Genomic DNA, 19,670 nt, shown 5'->3' with positions numbered 1-19,670 from the left:
ACTCCAACAACACTGAGCTTTCATAGTCCCAATAACCTTTGGCGCTGCACCTTATCACACACCTGGGAATCTAAGTACAGGAACTGGCCACTTCCTTTTATCCACAGCACAGGTTACTTCTTCAAACATTCCTCTTTCACAAAACCACATTGATATTGCCCAGGTATCTTGAATTCTTCCCAGAGTAAAGTCTTTAAAAAGCTTCCCAATGTCCTAGCTGGCCTGTAGTTTCTTGCTCTCTTTCTCCCTCCCTATTTGAATGAAGAAGTTACGTTTTCTGCTTTCTAAACAGTTTCCTGAAGGTAGGAAATTTAAAAAAAATTAAGATTAATGATCTCTCCAGTCACTTCTGTTCAGAACCAGCGATGAAGTCTATCAGCCCCCAGGGTGTGGGCAGCTCTTAGCACTTCCAGTCGATTCTGGCATCTCCAAACCTGAATGCTTGAAACCGCAGCGAGCGAAGCAGCTCTGAATTGCCTTACTAATTATTTCCCACCCGATATCAGTGACAGAAATAACTGCTTTTTGAACACAAACACATGCAACTAACGCTATTTAAAAACTGCCTTGAAGCACCGTGTTGTGTCTGGCAGCTACACTGGATGCTAGTTAGAAACTGTTCAACAATAGACTGCTGCCCCAGTTAAGTGGCTTTGTGTCCCAAGTAAACAAAGGGAATCTCTGCTATTTTCTTGGGTTTTTTTTGCTCTTTGAGAATTGCTCCAAATAATTGTCTGTCCCTATTACCTAATGGCACAATTAACTGGAATTGACAGTATTTTATATTCAGCGTTGTCTGTACCTATGTGCTCTGATGCAGCTCTAAGCAAGTCTTCCATTGTACCTGTGTACCTATATCTCACCATACTTGTGTACATGACAGTCAATTCTACTTCCTCCAGTCAGTTGGACCTGAGACTGAGTGACTGCGTAACCACCTCTTACTTCATGGCTGCATTGCTTAAAGACAAGTATATGTGGTATAGACTCGTACCAATGAACAAAGAGGAAGACTGCTGTCCTGGCTGCAGTTACTGTGCAGATATTGTGAACAAGGTATATTTCTGAAACACACAGGTTAGGTAGGTTTTACATTGTTTTAATCTTGTTGGCTTGTTCTCAAAAGTGAAGACTACCAGTTATAAAACAACACTGAAAAGGAAATTGCTTCGGGTGCAAAGTGCAGCTGAACATCCTGTGGTCTGTGCGATGTTCTGCAGACTCCGAACATCAATTCATTGTTACGAAACTGCTGAGGATGAAGCACTCTCACTGTCTCACAGTGAGTAGTTGGTTTGTGAAGAGTCTGCAAGCTCAGATACCCGTGCTCGGTAACTGACGTGACACAATTATTGTTCCGGCTTTGAAACCTCAGGGACACAGCTGCCTAATGGCAGCTCAGCTTGCGGTGACAACTATTAACGTTGAAGGAAGTTTGTCTGCTCTCTAGTCTGCAAGTTCACTGTTGTAGACTGGTGCTTTTTTATAATGACATGACCAAAGTGAGGAGATGGGTTAGGCAAATAAAGACACAGCTTACAGGGGAAAAATTAATTTGCTCCATTTGTCTCTTCTGTTCAACAGCTTATGTGACCTGTTCAGACTGCAGAGTCCTGGTTCAGGTCAAGGCACTTGTTCTTTGTCCTCCACTCTGGGGTGGGATTGAAATCTACCATCACTGTGAGGCTGAGAGTGAGTGCAGCACGGTTGGATGCTGAAGACCCCTACATGTGTTCAGAGTCTGGGCTTGCTTGTGTTGAAGATAGCTCAGCAGAGATGATAAGGACACCATCTCCTCCCTCTGGAGGGTTGGCTGTTCTGCAACATTTATCATTGAACAGTGATGACGAAGAGTAACGAGGCCAGGCTAATGCAGGGAGAGGTTTTATGAATACATTGATTCTACATCTGTATCCCCATCCATCCAATCTTTGCAACCATTTCAACACAGCATCAAAATCTTAAGAAAATTTATTTATCAGAGCTGTTTCTATGACATTGAACATCGATATATATATTATATTGCACTACAATTAATTTGATTTAATAATTAATGTAATTTAACTTAATAGCTAGTTATTACTAGTAATGAAGTCTGAAATGATGAGAAGTATGGGAAGTGAGTTCTTGGACTGTGGACTACACTCAGGATGAAGTTAAAATGAATGCATTTTAATTTGTCTTGAGCCATAAAATGCACCAAATTGGTTTGGATTTGTGTTTCACAGAAGTTGTGAGCAGTGGGTGAAGGTTGAATCTAAATCAAAAGTGTCCAACATATCTGGTATCAAATAGTTAATGATAGTTTACTTTAAACTGACAATGAATTCTTAAATTACCTTTCGTTTGTGTGTTATTCTCAACAGGTCTGCATGATCCCATGAACTTGAACCAGTTTTGCCTTGCTTTGCAGGATATAGAAGGTTGGAAAAGTCTGGAAGACCATAACCAGTTGGTATTAGGCAAAGTGCTGGATCATGAGCAGGCTTGGGGCAATGGTAAACTGGTAGATATCTCCATAGTCTTTGGTTCCATTGAATTCAATAATTACTGGCTCTCGGTACAGGGAACAAGACAACAGCAACGTGAGGGTCTCAAAAGTAGAATAGGGTTTGTGTAAAGGGTCAGTGGGAAGTCTGGAATGGATTGATGAAGCAGAGTTTATCGAAGTAATGTGATCAGGCAGCACCATCAGCAGCTCTGTGAAGTTGTACGGGGTGAGAAGAGAATGGGATTAGATTAGGAAGGATTTTAAAGTCTTTGAGAAAAGAGTGGATATTATGGAACACAGGGAGAAGTATTACAGGAGTAATTAATACAGAGGTTAAAATATCAGGAAGACCATGTATGTAGCCTCTTTGCCAGAGCATTCAATAAATCTGCATTAATATTACTGTGGCACATTGTCTAGAAATATCTCAAATTCACATCATCTGACCAGTGTACTCAACATATAGAACATTACCAGTTGAAATGTAATCCAGAACTGAGGGAAGATTTAATCATCATTTAAGATTTTGCATTCAAGGAAAATCACATTAAAAATCATTGTCAGGCCGCATCTTCATTCAGCACAGTTGCTCATTCGGTCTGGGTTCTATCCAAATTCAAAACCCGTCACCTCTACCTCAGCAATGAGAACGACTTCCACCTGTAAAACCATTGGTTATTTCACTTCAACTGCCTCAACATTAATTCACAGCACCAAAAATACTCGAGTAGGAGGAGAACTTCTGGTCACAAGTGGAACTGACCGAGTCCTGTGAAGTTCACACAATCACAGGTAGGTGACAGATGTTGGATTTAGTGTTTCTGAACAAAGTTTTATTCACTACTTCCACTGCCCTTTGAAGGAAGGAGTTTTGAAGATTCACCACCCTCCAGTAGTTGAAATGTAGAAGGTAAATGAGATGTGATGGGGATGGAAAACAAAAGGGAGGTATTGTATGGGGCTGTGGTGTAACCAGATATGAGGGTGATGGGCCCTGTACTTGAGGAAGTGTTTTTAAGTCTGGGATGAATTCACCAGCAATTGTATGAAGAGTAGGGCAGGAAGATCATACTGTACCCACATCTGTGAAGTGGTGCCAGACAACTGGGGTCACCAGTGGACAGGGCAGCAATCTCTGGCATTCACTTCTCAGGCTGTACAGACTCAGTTGTTGGGAAAATGCTTGGTTCCAGATGAAAAGGTTCTGCAAGGTGCAGGGAATGTAACAAATTGGGGATTGAGTGGGAAATTTGGAGCACAGGATCACCCAAACGCAGCACTGACTATTCACCCACCTGTTCCAGACTGTCCATTTGAAGATTGTCGGTTCATCCACCCCTACATCTCTGTCAGCTCAGCCCGGCCCAGCCCAGCCCACACTTATCTTCATAGAGAGACACAGCATGAAAACAGACCCTTTGGTCCACTGAATCTGTGCCGAACATTACCCACCACCTCTCACACCCTTCGGGTAAACCCTCAGATTGCTCTTGTCTATCTGCGGAAGAACCTTGCTGATGCTGTGTATGTTATTGGTCAGTGTGTGTGGGGAACACGTAATAAGAGTTGGTAACTGAGTACAGGGAATAATTACCGTTCAGAGATCGGTGAGCTGTTAGCTGTACACAGGGGGCAGAGTGGGGGCGGTTCTGGCAACAGCTGTGACTCCACTGCTCTGCTCTGCCCATTTTCCTGAAAACGAGGCAACCTTTGATCTGTTGGCTGCAGGTAAAATAGTCAGGGTTAGAAAACAAAGGGAGGGAAGCCTGTGCTCAATAACACCCCAGTCTCATCCCCTGCCCAATTCACCACCACCTGATCATCCCCCTCCCACTGGCCACCGTCCCACACATTTCCCTACACTGCTCGGTATACGGCAGGGGCAGGTGTAGGTAAGTGTACCCACAGGCAAGAGCGAAGAGAGCAACTGGAGTCAACATTGGACTCAAACCATTCGTGTCCTAATCATCAGTCCTATCACCACTATGGGTACTTGCCCAGGTTAGTCCTACAGCACCTCCACCACCAAGAAGGCCAAAAGTAGCAGCATAAAAAACACTACCACCTGCAGGTAGCCCCTCCCCACCCAACACGTCATCGTGACAGGGGAATATACTGTCATTCCTCCACCGTCACTTGGTCCAGACCCTGGATCTCCCTCCCCAGCAGCTCTATCAGAGACCTTCAGCAGAAGGGAGACAGCAGCTCAATGAGCACCTAAGTAGTACAAGGCAACATTGGCCCAAAGACCAGAGCCGCAATGGTGGTCACTCACAGCCAGCGTTTGCCCCTGGGGATTTCAGTGCTCCCACCTGCCATTTTCCAGGTCACAGCCACAACGATGCTGATGAGCAGGAGACCTCCCAATATGGCGCCAGCAATTATCCCGCTTCTTGAGTTGAGACTGGGGCTAGAGTCGGAATCAGGATCTTCTGGAGATTTGTGTTCCGAGCCAACTGAAAACTTGTGGGACTGGGCCTCCAACGACATCAACTGGAACCGTAGTCTGTAGTTGGTGCCTGTCACACAACGGTACAGCAGAAACCTCAGACAATGGTCCAGAGTCACCCCCCATCATCACAGCCTGGTGATGTCCGCTTATTCCAGCCCACCCAGCCCCCCTGTCCACACTCCAACCCTACCAGGTCTCTGGAACCTAAGCTTCACATTCTCTCCACTCGTCTGGAGAGAGGAGCAGAAGACCGAGGATTACGGAGGCACATGGATTCCTGTCCTCTCCCTCACCCTTGCCAACACTAACCTTAAACCAAACTCTCACCCACACACACAAGCTCAAATACTAACTTAAACTAACGCTAAGCCTAAACCTCATCCTTGCCAACCCTAACACTAAATATAAGCTTAACTGTTGCCCCCAACTCTCAACAATTAAGCTAGCCAAGAATATGAAGGAGGATAGTAAAGGCTTCTTTAGGTATGTGAAGAGGAAAAAATTAGTTAAGACCAAAGTTGGGCACTTGAAGGCAGAAACGGGTGAATTTACTATGGGGAACAAGGAAATGGCAGATGAGTTGAACAGGTACTTTGTATGTGTCTTCCCAAGTGAAGACAGATCCAATCTCCCAGATGTAATAGTGACCAGAGGACCTAGGGTAACACAGGAAATGAAGGAAATTCACATTAGGCAGAAAATGGTGTTGAGTAGACTGATGGGACTGAAGGCTGATAAATCCCCAGGGCCTGATGGTCTGCATCCCAGGGTACTTGAGATGGCTCTAGAAATCGTGGACGCATTGGTAATCATTTTCCAACGTTCTATAGATTCAGAATTAGTTCCTGAGGATTGGAGGATAGCTAATGTTATCCCTCTTTTTAAGAAAGGAGGGAGAGAGAAAACAGGGCATTATAGACCAGTTAGCCTGACATCATTGGTGGGGAAGATGCTGGAGTTAATTATAAAAGATGAAATAGTGGCACAGTTGGATAGCAGTAACAGGATTGGTCCAAGTCAGCATGGATTTACGAAAGGGAAATCAAGCTTTTGGAATTTTTTGAGGATGTAACTATGAAAATGGACAAGGGAGAGCCAGTGGATGTAGTGTACCTGGACTTTCAGAAAGCCTTTGATTAAGGTCCCACATAGGAGATTAGTGGGCAAAATTAGAGCACATGGTATTGGGGGTAGGGTACTAACATGGATAGAAAATTGGTTGGCAGACAGGAAACAAAGAGTAGGGACTAACAGGTCCTTTTCAAAATGGCAGGCAGTGACTAGTGGGGTACCACAAAGCTCGGTGCTGGGACCGCAGCTATTTACAATATATATTAATGATTTGGGTGAAGGGATTAAAAGTAACATTAGCAAATTTGCAGATGACACAAAGCTGGGTAGTAGTGTGAAATATTAGGAGGATGTTAGGAGAATGCAGGGTGACTTGGACAGATGCATGGCAGATGCAGGTTAATGTGGATAAATGTGAGGTTATCCACTTTGGTGGCAAGAACAGGAAGGCAGATTACTATCTGAATGGTGTCAAGTTTGGAAAAGGGGAAGTACAACAAGATCTAGGTGTCCTCGTTCATCAGTCACTGAAAGTAAGCATGCAAGTACAGCAGGCAGTGAAGAGAGCTAATGGCATGTTGGCCTTCATAACAAGGGGAGTTGAGTATAGGAGCAAAGAAGTCCTTCTGCAGTTGTATAAGGCCCTGGTGAGACCCCACCTGGAGTATTGTGTTCAGTTTTGGTCTCTGAATTTGAGGAAGGACATTCTTGCTATTGAGGGAGTGCAGTGTAGGTTCACGAAGTTGATTCCCGGGATTGTCATATGTTGAAAGATTGGAGTGACTGGGCTTGTATACGCTGGAATTTAGAAGGATGAGAGGGGATCTGATTGAAACGTATAAGATTACTAAGGGATTGAACACGCTTGAGGCAGGAAACATGTTCCTGATGTTGGGGGAATCCAGAACCAGAGGCCACAGTTTAAGAATAAGGGGTAGGCCATTTAGAACGGAGTTCAGCAAAAACTTCGTCACCCAGAGAGTTGTGGATCTATGGAATGCTCTGCCTCAGAAGGCAGTGGAGGCCAATTCTCTGGATACTTTCAATAAAGAGTTAGATAGAGCTCTTAAAGATAGCGGAGTCAAGGGATATGGGGAGAGGGCAGGAACGGGGTACTGATTGTCGATGATCAGCCATGATCATATTGAATGGTGGTGCTGGCTCAAAGGGCCCGCTCCTGTGTCTATTGTCAATTCTAAACTTAAACTTGTCCTCATGCTGACCTGAACCAGCTCTAGCCCCAGACTTTGCCCATATCAACCTCCACCCTGCCACTCACCAAACCTAAACTTCACCCTAACTTTTTCCCTCACTTCATCCACACCCTCCCCAGGAGAGCCATGGGAAGAACAAATAATTCATGGGCAGCAGCCAAACTTGAGGTGTTGCAGACAGTGTGTGACTGAGTGTCACACAGAACAAATTTAAGGAGGAAAGTTTCTGATCATCTTTTGGGACCAAACACCCATCACCCCCACCCCCCCCAAAGACCCTGGGGTCCCAATCCAGCTGGACTTTGGGATAAATTGACTACAAGAGAATTCACCATTTTGAGAAACTATATGTTTTTTGTGGAGCTTTGCTTTGACTGGCTCTGTCATGGAGGCATCATGTATCACCACAGATAATTACCATGGCAACTGTCCCAGTGGCTCAGACTGACAACCTACTATGGCCCAACCTCTTCCTCATGTTACAGTCCCGTTTCACATCCCAACACCTTGGTTTAAAAGTATCCACAAGTGATTCACTCACTTGCAGACAAAGCCCAGCCAGGTCAGGCAATGAAATATTGTCAGTCCTTGCTGATCACTGAGCTCCAGGCACCTTTAACATTCAGAGCTAAATTTGAGCAGAAGTTAAGAGCAGAAATAAATTTCGAAAAACCACGTTGCTTTGCATGCAGAGCCACCCTGGCTGTGAACTACACCCCTTGTGAATTTTCAAACCCATGTTGAGTACATTTCATGTGAGAGGTGACCAAATATTTTGTGATGTCACAACACAGCGACCAAAGGTGTGCCTGAAGAAAACATGCCCAACTGGGCTGCCCAGCACTGCACATCGTCACAGGAACAAATGGCTGAGATTCCACAGGGATGACTAATAGTGCATGATCCATTTAGGGAGAGTGCTATCTGTTGAAAGATGCCTATCTTCACTTTTCTTTGTCCTAGTATTATTTTCCAGGGTAAGCAGACTCTGAGACATTGTCTCACTAATGTTTATTTAAGGATTCTACTCCAGTAAAACGAATGATAGCTATCTATCAGTTTCTCATCCAGTGACTGATTTCCATGCACTTCTCAAAATTCTATCACAAGAAGGAATTTTCCATCTGTGTTGATAACAGGTGAGGTACAAGAAGACTGGAGGATAGTGAATGTTGTTCCTATGTTTATGGACAGCAGAGCCAAGCTAGGGAACTACAGGCTGATGAGACTTACATCAGTGGCAGGGGAAATGCTGAGGTAGTCTTCACGGGTTCAATGTCCATTCAGAAATCTGATGGAGGGGAAGAAGTGCCCTTTTCCAGGTGTTTCACTTTAAGTCACAGGTCAGTTTCATAATTCAGTGCGAGGACTTTGAACAGCGATCATGTTTAAAACTGTGATTGGGTGGTTTCAAGCCCCACTCTGGAGATTTGAGCACCCGATGCAGACTGATGCTGCTTGGTCGTGAGGAGATGTTGTTTCTGACAGTGATTTAAGCAAGAACTGGACCACTTTCAGATAGCAGTGGAGGAGGATGCCTTTGCTGTAGATTTCACTCACCATTGATGCTGATGGAGAGATCAGTGAATATAGCCCAACAACCCTTGAACAAGATCCTGGTTGTTCCATTGAGACCTGGGACTGGCACACCCTGGGAATTCACCAGCACAGCGACCAGCTCCCACGAGGTAACTCCCACTGACACACAGTTCCCCTGTGACACAAAACAAGGCAATTAGGAAAACATCCTGGGCCCAAACTCCACTGACCACCTTACTCTGTATTCCCCAGCAGATTCAGCTCTACACAAAGGATCAGACAGGCACTCCACTGCACCAGGCCTCCAGCTCAATGGGACAGGACACACCAATCCACAGGCACTAGCCATTGAGGGGAAAGGAGGGAATGAGGTTATATAAATGATGGATCAGCTTCAGGAACATGGGAAGATTTGACTGACTGGATCACTGAGCAAAAGAGCTAGCGCAGAACAGTAGGTTCCGATAGGGGGAATGCACTCAGCCTTCCTCCCCAGGGTTGGAGAATCAAGAAGGAGAGGGCTTAACTTAAGGTGAGAGGGAAAGGTTTAATAGAAAATTGAGGGGCAACTTTTTTTTCCCCCGTGAAGGGTGGTACCTCTGTGGAATAAACTACTACAGGAAGCAGTTGAGGCAGCTATAATAACTTAAGAAAGACAGTCGGGTTAGTATATGGATTGGAAATGTTTGGGTTAGGTATGAGGCAAAGTTGGGCAACTGGGAACTAGCTGGATGGGCCATCTTAGTTGGTATGGGCTAGATGAGCCAAAGAGTCTCTTTCGTGCTATGTAAGTTTGGAATTCTATGACTACAGATCCTTGATTTTTTTTTCAAGCAGTGTTCCTGTATCCCAATAAAATACAAACAAAAACATACAAATCACCCCAGTAATTGTTTTTGGACAGAGCAATTTCATCTGCTTGCAAACTTACATCAGAGTCCACTGCCACAAGACTGGGTTGCCGACTGAGCACTTGCCCGGGGTCTCCAGCTATTGGTTCAGTCACCACGACTAGACCTGCCACAGGGGCCACGTGGTTCTTACTCACTTCTTCTCTCTGCACAGGTTGTGCGGCCACCTAGAACAATTGAGATTACAGAATGAAGCACAAATTGGCAAATGCTGGAAATACTCAGCAGGTCAAGCAGTGTCTGTGGAGACAAAGAGAGAATATGCTGATTTGAACAGTTCTACACAAACTGGAATGGCTAGTTATCTTAAATTGTTAAATTCAGTGCTGAGCATGAGGGCTGTGAAGAAATATTGCTGCTCTGCTGGAGGGACTCTCTACATCCCTGCATGAAGGGAAGGGGTGTTGCACATCAAGGATGCATGGGAGAATGGTGAGAAAGACGGCAACAGTGGGGACAATCAAACAAACCAGGGAATCACAGACAGAAGTGTCACCTCAAAACTGTGTGGCAAAAGTGTGCCACTGTATTTGGCACTGTAAATGGAATACAAGCTAAGACACTGCCACAGTGTGATTGAATACTGATCCATATAAAGGGCTATTTAGAAGGTGACCAAAACCTCAATCAAAAGGTTGAAAGAGAAGGATGAAGAGGTTGGGGTGGGATCTCCAGTGACTGGAGGTGGAGCTGCCTTGCATTTGAGATCGGCTGAAAGACAGAAAAGGGGTGGACAGAGCAGATGGAATGTGCAAAGGCTCTGAGTATTATCACCAGCACAGAAAACGTGCAACGTCCAGTCAACAACAAGTTGCATTTATATAGCCAGCTGAACCGTTTGTTTGCAGGGTGCGATACTCTGAGCAGAGTTGCAGGAGCATTACCTGGGACCACTCTGGATCATCTGGAGTTGGAAAAGGGCCAGAGATACCCAAGCCCGAGACCTCAAAGCCCAAGGAAGCATTCAGGTTTCCAGTTAACATGGCATCACCGAGGTTGTTGGCGATTTCCTTCAAGTCAGAGTACTTCAGTGTACCTATAACAAGGTGAAGTGAACAGTTCAGGAGTAACACTGACCATTACATGCACTGATCTGTTCCTTCATCTGGAGAGCGATCCGGGCAACTTGTGTCCTGGTCTATGGTGAGACACCTGCCCTTCACTGAAGTGACATCACCCATAACTTTGCCGCAAAGCCAAAACACTGCCAGCTGCAGGTTCCCTCACACTCCATCATCATCATCGAATTTACACCCCAGCACTGCAGCTTACCCCTCCCTCTCACGGGAATTCAGGACAGGCAATAACTGCTAACATTTCAATGATGTCCATTACCGAAATGCAATTTTAAAAAATTGCAGTAAGGACAGTTTCACACTGGGTGTGGTTGGTGGTGGGGGATTCATTTTGGAAATGCTTCCAGTAACAGCATGGAGATGCAACCATTTCCCCGCGGGAAATGAAAAAAAGATGGGTAAAGGGCCAAGGTAAGACATGGCTGGATAGATCGGTGGAAGGACTTGAGCAATCACTGTTCATCCCCACATTCTGGGCATTTTGGGGGAATGCATGCTCCAACCCCAGCCAATCAATCATGGCACAAATTGTGTAGCCAACCTTGCATGGTTAGTGACCCACCACAGTCTGGATTATGAATCTTCATATCAATCTGTCATGTTTTATAGGTACAGTTCAAATCTGCAGCCTCCCAAACTTGAAGCCACAGCTTTTGCATTTGTTTTTTTTTCAATTTTTTTATTGATTTTCATATATACATATAAAAAAACATAACAATAATGAGTAAATTATGAATACAATAGACTTGGTCACGTTGATAATAAGATAACAATATCCTATTAAACAGCAGAAAAAAAATACCTTAATCAATCAAGTCCATATGATTATATATGAAAAAAAACAAAAATAACCATTAAAAGAAGAAAAAATTTGAAAATATGTGAAAAAAGTATATATTAAGAAAAATAAAACACTAAACTAAACTAACATGGGCAATAATAATAGTTTACAAGTATATGATAGTGTCAAAAAACTCCGGAACTCCATACCTGAACATGAATAAGCAGAAAGGAGGTCTGGAAAAGGCCAAATTAATTCATATGAAAATGTCGAATAAACGGTCTCCAAGTTTCTTCAAATTTAATTGATGAGTCAAAAATAGTGCTTCTAATTTTTTCCAGGCTCAGATAAGAAATAGTTTGAGAAAGCCACTGAAACGTGGTAGGAGGATTTACTTCTTTCCAATTTTGTAATATAGACCTTCTGGCCATTAATGTTACAAAAGCAATCATTCGTCTGATTGAAGGGGAAAACTGATTACCATCTTCATTTGGTATGCCAAAAATTGCAGTAATAAAATGAGGTTGTAAATCTATATTCCAAATTGAGGAAATAGTAGTAAATATGTCCTTCCAGTAATAATGTAAAGTGGGACATGACCAAAACATATGGGTCAATGAGGCCACTTCTGAATGATATCTGTCACATTGAGGGTTAATATGAGAATAGAATCGAGCAAGTTTATCTTTAGACATATGAGCTCTATGTACAATTTTAAATTGTATTAAAGCATGTTTAGCACATATAGAAGAGGAATTAACCATTTGCAAAATTTTTTCCCATTTATCTGTTGATATATTATATCGAAGTTCTTTTTCCCATTCTTGTTTAATTCTAACTGATATTTCTGGTTGTATCTTCATAATCATATTATAAATAAAAGCTACTAATCCCTTCTGACAAGGGTTTAAGGTAAAAATCAAATCTGTAAAATCCACCAAAGTTGAATTAGGAAAAGATGGTAAAACTTTGTAAGAAATTTCTAATTTGTAAATATCTAAAAAAATCAGATTTAGGTAATTCAAATTTATTGGAAAGTTGGACATCAAAGTATCTTCAAAGAAAAGATCACGAAAACATTTTATACCTTTCCTTTTCCATATGTTAAAAGCTTGATCTGTCCAAGAGGGTTTGAAAAAGAAATTAAGTAAGATAGGGCTATCAAGAACAAAGTTTTTCAAAGTAAAAAACTTATGAAATTGAAACCAAATTCATAATGTATGTTTAATAACAGGATTAGATATTTGTTTATTAAATTTAACTAAATCAGCAGGAAGACAAGAACCGAGAACAGAAAATAGAGAATATCCCTTTACCTCATTACATTCCAAATTTACCCACTGTGGGCACAATGGTGAATCCAAATCTAGTTTCCAATACATTAAATTACGAATATTATTTGCCCAATAATAAAATCTGAAGTTAGGTAAAGCTAAACCACCATCTTTTTTAGATTTTTGTAATTGCTTTTTACTTAACCTAGGGTTTTTATTTTGCCACACAAATGAGGAAATTTTTGAATCAATGTTATCAAAAAAAGATTTAGAAATAAAAATTGGTAAGGCTTGAAATAAGTATAAAAATTTCGGTAAAATCATCATTTTAATAGCATTAATCCGACCAATTAATGATAAAAATAAAGGAGACCATCTTGTAGTAAGTTGATGAATTTGATGAAGCATAGGTAAAAAAATTCAGTCTAAATAAATCTTTATATTTCTTGGTAATTTTTATACCTAAATAGGTAAAGTTATCAGTAACAACTTTAAATGGTATCCTATCACTCAATAAAGTTTGTGCATTTAAAGGAAATAATTCACTCTTATCTAAATTTAATTTATAACCAGAAAAAGTACCAAATTGAACCAACAAGGATAAAATAGCGGGAATAGACCTATCAGGGTCAGAAATATATAACAGCAAATCATCAGCATAAAGTGATAATTTGTATAACTTCTCATTACGGGTAATACCAAAAATATTAGAAGATTCACGAATAGCAATAGCTAAAGGTTCTAATGCAATATTAAATAATAAAGGACTTAAGGGACAGCCTTGTCTCGTACCACGAGATAATTGAAAAAAAGAGGATCTATAGTTATTTGTAAGAACAGAAGCAACAGGTTTATGATATATTAATTTAATCCATGATATAAAGTTAGGACTAAAATTAAAATTTCTCAATGTATTAAATAAATATATCCATTCAACTCTATCAAAAGCTTTTTCAGCATCTAATGAAATAACACATTCTGGGATTGTGGGTGGTGAAGTATGAATTATATTAATCAATTTTCTAACATTAAAAAAGGAATACCGATTCCTCATAAAACCAGTTTGATCTTCTGAAATAATCTGTGATAGTACTTTTTCTAATCTAATGGCTAAAATTTTTGTAAGAATCTTAGAATCTACATTTAATAGTGATATAGGGCGATAAGATGTACATAAAGTAGGATCTTTATCTTTTTTAAGAATTAGAGAGATATTAGCTTCATAAAAAGATTGAGGTAATCTCTTCTTAGCAAACGCATCATTAAAAATTTCACATAACCAAGGAGAGAGCAAAGAAGAAAAAGTTTTAAAAAATTCTACTATATAACCATCAGGACCAGGAGCTTTCCCTGAATTCATTGATGAGATAGCCTCTCCTATTTCCACCATAGAGATAGGAGGCTTTTGCATTTGTAACAGTGCTGTAACAAGAAAGGCTTGACATGACAAGTAAAAGTTGGCTACTTAATTATAATCTTGGGTGAAACAGCTGGTTGAGGTGCTGCCTCCTACCTCCAGAGACTCGGGTTCAATCCTGACCTCAGCTGCTGTCTGTGTGGAGTTTGCATGCTCTCCCTGTGACCCTGTAGGTTCCCTCCTTCCCAGGTGAACATAGAACATGGACCAGTTCAACACAAGGTCAGCTGCTTACAGTGACACCTGTCCAAGGACATCCAGCTCCCTCTGAAAATTTCTCAATCTCTCACTTGTTTCCTCTACGTCACTTGCCCACATTATGCTCCATTTGTCATGCTCTTCTCTGCTCACTCTCTTTACATCCTCTTCATTACTCAATAGACTAGGGAATATGACATTTGGCCCCCTCAGCCAAATCAATGAGTCAGATTGTGAACTGTTGAGATTTAAGCAGGAGCCCACCAGTCACACCTTGCTGACCCAATACAGTCCAGTTTATTCCCACTTTGTGGTTTCTTCCCATGAACCAGCTCTGTTGTCTTACCCAAATTCTATGTCCTCTCATCCTGTTCACAGTCTCCTGTGTGGGACCTTATCAAGTGCCTTCTGAATATCCAAATCCACCCTATCACTGGATCTGCATCATCTACCAGTAACAACCCAACAAACTCCAATAAAATTATCAAACTTGATATCTCTTTCCTAAATCCCTGATGACTCTGATCTATAGTCATGTAACTGTCCGTCCTAAACAACTCAGGATTCAAGATTGATTCATGTCATTTCCAGTACACAAGTGTAAAGGAGAATGAAATAGTTGTTACTCGGATCCAATGCAGCACAAAAAACCACAATAAATATAAATACATAAAATAGCTTGTATACATCGATTGATTGTATGTCCATAAAGTGACACTAGGCACTGGAGTGTCTGTACATAAGCTGACTCTGACAGGAAATGATAAAGTAGTAGTGGTGGGACTTGTGGAGGGGTGTGTTAACAGGAGAAGCTTCTTTGCTTTGGGAAAGTAACTCATTTTGAGTCTGGTGGTCCTGGCGTAGATACTACATAGCCTCCTCACTGACAGGAGAGGGGCAAAAGGTCCAAGGGTGGATGGGATCCTCCATGAAGATACTGGCGCTTTTCTGGCATCTTTCTGTATATATGTTTTTAATGCTGGTAGGGTACACCATGCAGGAGTATATACTGCAGTATGTTCCCAATGTCAAAGTCAACCCAGCAAGCCTATTGTTATCAGCTCTCTGTCTCAACTTTCTCCAATATTAAAGATAATGGGTGATCTCTATGGGAGCATCAGTGACTTTACTGGCTTTCCACCTTTCTGTGAAATGACATTCAGTTTCACAACTTCCACTGGAGGGACTCGAGCCCAGGACACTAACACACATCATCACACTGGGACAGGGAGAGGCGAAAGTACAAAGCTGTACTGGGTGATGATCTGTGGGATACGAAGACTAAAGACTCTGTTACCTGCAGAGGTGCTCTTTGATGATAACTGCCCATACGGAGGGTCTCCGATCTCCACTTCCACTGTGATCGATCTAGCTCGCCTCCTGAGCAACGCATCCTCCCGCACAATCTTAGTGATGCGGATTTTACTTGCCGGCACATCCAGGAACAGGGCGAGGTTGTTTGCTAGGTCTGGACCGTAGAACTCATCCACTGTCATTGAGGGCAAACTAAAGGAAATGAAGAGTGTGGGGGCTGTGTGGATCTCAACTGGAATCGAACCCCTCAGTAAAACATTCAGCATCTGGTATGTTCTGTCAAAATAGTTTGCTCCATGGACTGTGGATTTTAACTTGGGAACAAATTCTTCTGTGAAGACACAACAAAAACCACCAAGAAAACAGCATGTTAAACTTGCGCAAAGCATCATTTGTACACAGTTCCAGTCTTTCCGTCACTGGGTTTAGACTGCACTAGAGCACTGTGCACTGTTTCAGTCTCCATATGCCTAAGTAAGACCACACTGGGAACACTGTGCACTGTTCCAGTCACCCTACCCCCGGGTTAGATCACATTAGGGGCACCGTACACAACTCCAGTCCCCATATCCCTGGGTTAAACCAGACTGGGAGCACTGTGCATGATTCTATTATTCTTATTAAAAGGTACATTGGACCACTGAGGACATTCATTGACCTGAGAGGTTTTACCCTTCAGACAGGCTAAGCAGGCTGGGCTTAAATTCTCTCGTTGAGTATACTGAGGAGCAACCTCAATGAGACTTGACCAGACCAAAAAATCAGGAGAAAGTCCTTCTCCCAGAGAGTGGAGGTGGGGAGGGAGTTGGACTTGCTCCCATGGGTGATCACCGTTTTCCCTGAAATGGGGGAGGTGTGCAGTGGGGATGGTGGAAATTATTGAATATTGAGCAGATGAATAGCAGGGAAAGGTACCACTGTTGGTTTACCTGGGTAGGTGGGTGCCCTCAGGGTGTAGTCTGTGTGTGCACTGTTCCATTCTGCATTGGTTGGAGGAACAAGGGTGCCATTGACGTACACATCCAGTCGTTGTGGTGATGAGTAATAGATCGCCAAGCGAAGGCTCTTTATGGGAAAGATAAAGAATTTCAGCTGCAGAATTTCACTCTGAGATCTCAGCCGCGAACCAAGTCAACCGAAGCATACACCAATGATAACTTACTTTTATCGGCCCTGTTAATACAGTTAAACATTCCCCAGTTACCTAGTAGGAACGTTACCATCCGAGCAGGTGAGGAAGCATTTGTACAGGTGAGCAAAGCTGGTCACCGAGGTAAAGCAAGAGTTAGTGGAGAAATGTGGCAATTTTCAGGAATGAATCCTAGAGTATAGTATCCAGCAGAGAGGGATCACAGCAGGAACCATGTGCGTTCTAGTGTGGAGGAGATCTTGGAGGTGCTGAGGCCATGGAGAAATTGGAAACTCAGGACTGGGAGCTGGTGTAGGTCAGTGAGTACAGTGGTGAGATGTGAATTTGACTGTAAACTCTTCTCAGATCAGACTATTCCCCTCCCAACATCCGGTCTAGCTGTGTCACAGACCCTGAGACACAGACAAAGCTGTACAGCAGGTGACTCATAATATCACGTAGCGGCAGAAACTTGGCAGAACTCCTATCCCCGAGTTCAGCACAGAAACAGACTCATCTTGTGACTTTAGCCTTTGCACTGAGCTGCTGCCTGCAGAGTAGAACAAGCTGCTCGGGTTAACCAAACTTCCTGCAGACTAACAACAATTGCTTCAGAGTTATACCAGCAAGGTGGCTGCAGTTTCCTGATTAGTGTCAGAGATATCACCAGTCTGTAAGGCAAACTCTTTGGCCATTGAACTCACATTCTCTGAGGCTTCTCTCCCATACACTGCTCCTATTAGAGGGGACCAACCTGGTCTTCCCCCATCCTACCATTCACAAAGTCCCCTACGAGGCTGTGACCTTCAGTCCTTCACCAGACGTCTCAAGGAACAGATACAAAAACAAATTAAAGATCCACCCCCCACCCCCCCACCAACGTCTGTGTTTGTGGAGCTCATGGCTGGAGCGTTTGCTGCTCATTAGCTCCGGGACAATTGCTCTTAACTGGGAAATTAAACCTTTGCACAAACACCACCTCCAGCTTTACTCCCTCCAGAAGCTCTCTCACTCTGCTCACCAGCTGTTTGATCACATTCCTTTCTCTCCCTAGAGGAAATGGAACTCAGTCACCAGGCAAGAACCCCATGAGAAGGTGTGCCACATTCTACTGTGTTTTCCCTTCAGTAGGAGTATCTTAACTGTCCGATTCACGGCAGAGGATTCGGTCAGAGTAATACCTCACCGTTTCATTAGTTTGTTTCTGAATCCTACACAACACCACTGTCTGGCCACCTCTCTCTGCCCACCCACCAACAAGCTCAATGAGCAGGTACTGTTCCAGTGAAGTTGGACAACGAACAGACCTATAATTATGGGGAGCAGAGTGGAGAGAGGATCTGTGAATGGCTGGGTATGTGGTCACTTCCTTACCCTGCTGGCATTAGCGATGGGCATCAGCAGACGCAGACTCTGCGGACTGGTGCTGGTGAAGTAAACGTCACATGACTTGTTGGTGGCCACAACCCCGTAGAAGAGTGAAATCCTCTTATGGCACGTATATCCAGAGCACCAACCATGGTCCTGGGGTCCTGTCACAGCAAGACACAAGGTCAGATATAGAGTCAGAAATAGGTGCGAAGGAAATCCCAGAGTACACTTAACCACACTGGCACAGTAGCAGCTTTTTTTGGTGAGAGTAGTTTGAACTCCCAGTAACCAGTGTCTCCAGAATGAATCATTCACTTTCAATTTACCTTTATCAGTGACAGAGAATAATGTCTACACTTTGAGTTAAGACATTTTGGACAAAGCAGAGCTCCCTCTTCTCCCTCACTAACCAGTTTCTGTCAGAGTTCCGAGGAGTTCTTGGCCCTTGGTGTCAGATACAGGGTACAGTTTCCCCTGCAAGGGAGTTGAAAACCAGGGACATTCAGGATAAAGACAGGGGATATAGGATTGTGCAGGAAGGGGGGCACAGAATTGCTGCTGCAATGGGTTCAAGGATGGGGCAGCCTTGCCTGCAATTAGACCTGAGTTATAGAAAAGGAGTTGAATAGATTAGGACTTTACTCCCTAGATTGTAGGAGAGTGAGGGGAGATTTGATAGAGGTAAACAAAATTACAAAAGACATAGAGAGGGTAAATGCAAGCAGCTTTTTCCATTAAGGTTGGTGATTCTAGAACTATAAGTCATGAGACATATTCTATTATTCAAGTAGGGATGTTACTGGAGAGAATTCTTAGGGAAAGGATTTATGAGATTTGGAAAACCATGGCCTAATTAGGGAGAGCCAGAATGGCTTTTTGCAGGGCAAGTCGCATTTTACTAACTTGACTGAGTTTTTTTGACGAGTTGACAAGGGTGATTGATGAAGGTAGAGCTGTGGATGCTGTCTACATGGATTTTAGTAAGGCATTTGACAAGGTCCTTCATGGGAGGGTCATCCAGAAGATTAAATTGCAGGGAATCCATGCAGAATTGGCTGTTTGGATTCAGTAGAGAGCTTGCCCATAGAAGGTGGTGATCAAAGGGAATTTTCTAGCTGGAGATCTGTAAGTAGTGGTGTTCTGCAGGGATCTGTACTGGGATCTCTGCTGTTTGTAATGTATATAAGTGACTTAAATGAAATTGTGGATGGGTGGGTTAAGTTTCCAGATGATACAAAGTTTGGTGGTATTGTGAATAGCGTTGACGACTGGCAAAGAAAACAACAGATGTAGATCAGTTGCAGATGTGGGCAGAGAGATGGCAGATGGAGTTTTACACAGCCAAAAGTGAAGTGTTCCACATTGGTAGGTCAAATGTAAGGAGACACTACACTGTTAAGGGCAAAATTCTTAAAGGTGTTGATGAGCTTGG

General features: G+C 42.8%; 1 protein-coding gene across 1 annotated transcript in view; it reads right to left on the bottom strand.

Moving 5' to 3' along the window:
* Nucleotides 1-1,093: 1,093 nt before the first annotated feature.
* Nucleotides 1,094-19,670, bottom strand: part of pkhd1l1.1 (PKHD1 like 1, tandem duplicate 1) — a 147,448-nt gene continuing 128,871 nt past the window's right edge. The window contains exons 72-80 of the mRNA XM_059986258.1: nucleotides 18,242-18,399; nucleotides 16,668-16,803; nucleotides 15,722-16,069; nucleotides 10,563-10,714; nucleotides 9,699-9,845; nucleotides 8,789-8,942; nucleotides 4,804-5,010; nucleotides 4,086-4,213; nucleotides 1,094-3,151 (exon numbers count right to left, since the gene is read on the bottom strand). Coding sequence (XP_059842241.1) covers nucleotides 4,107-4,213; nucleotides 4,804-5,010; nucleotides 8,789-8,942; nucleotides 9,699-9,845; nucleotides 10,563-10,714; nucleotides 15,722-16,069; nucleotides 16,668-16,803; nucleotides 18,242-18,399 — 1,409 coding nt within the window. The 3' untranslated portion in view covers nucleotides 1,094-3,151; nucleotides 4,086-4,106. The remainder of the gene's footprint in view (nucleotides 3,152-4,085; nucleotides 4,214-4,803; nucleotides 5,011-8,788; nucleotides 8,943-9,698; nucleotides 9,846-10,562; nucleotides 10,715-15,721; nucleotides 16,070-16,667; nucleotides 16,804-18,241; nucleotides 18,400-19,670) is intronic.

This window comes from Hypanus sabinus, chromosome 1, assembly GCF_030144855.1.
Source record: "Hypanus sabinus isolate sHypSab1 chromosome 1, sHypSab1.hap1, whole genome shotgun sequence".
Classification (NCBI taxonomy): Eukaryota; Metazoa; Chordata; class Chondrichthyes; order Myliobatiformes; family Dasyatidae; genus Hypanus; species Hypanus sabinus.
The sequence above is the reverse complement of the archived record's forward strand: the minus strand, read 5'-3'. Positions and strand labels throughout refer to the sequence as shown.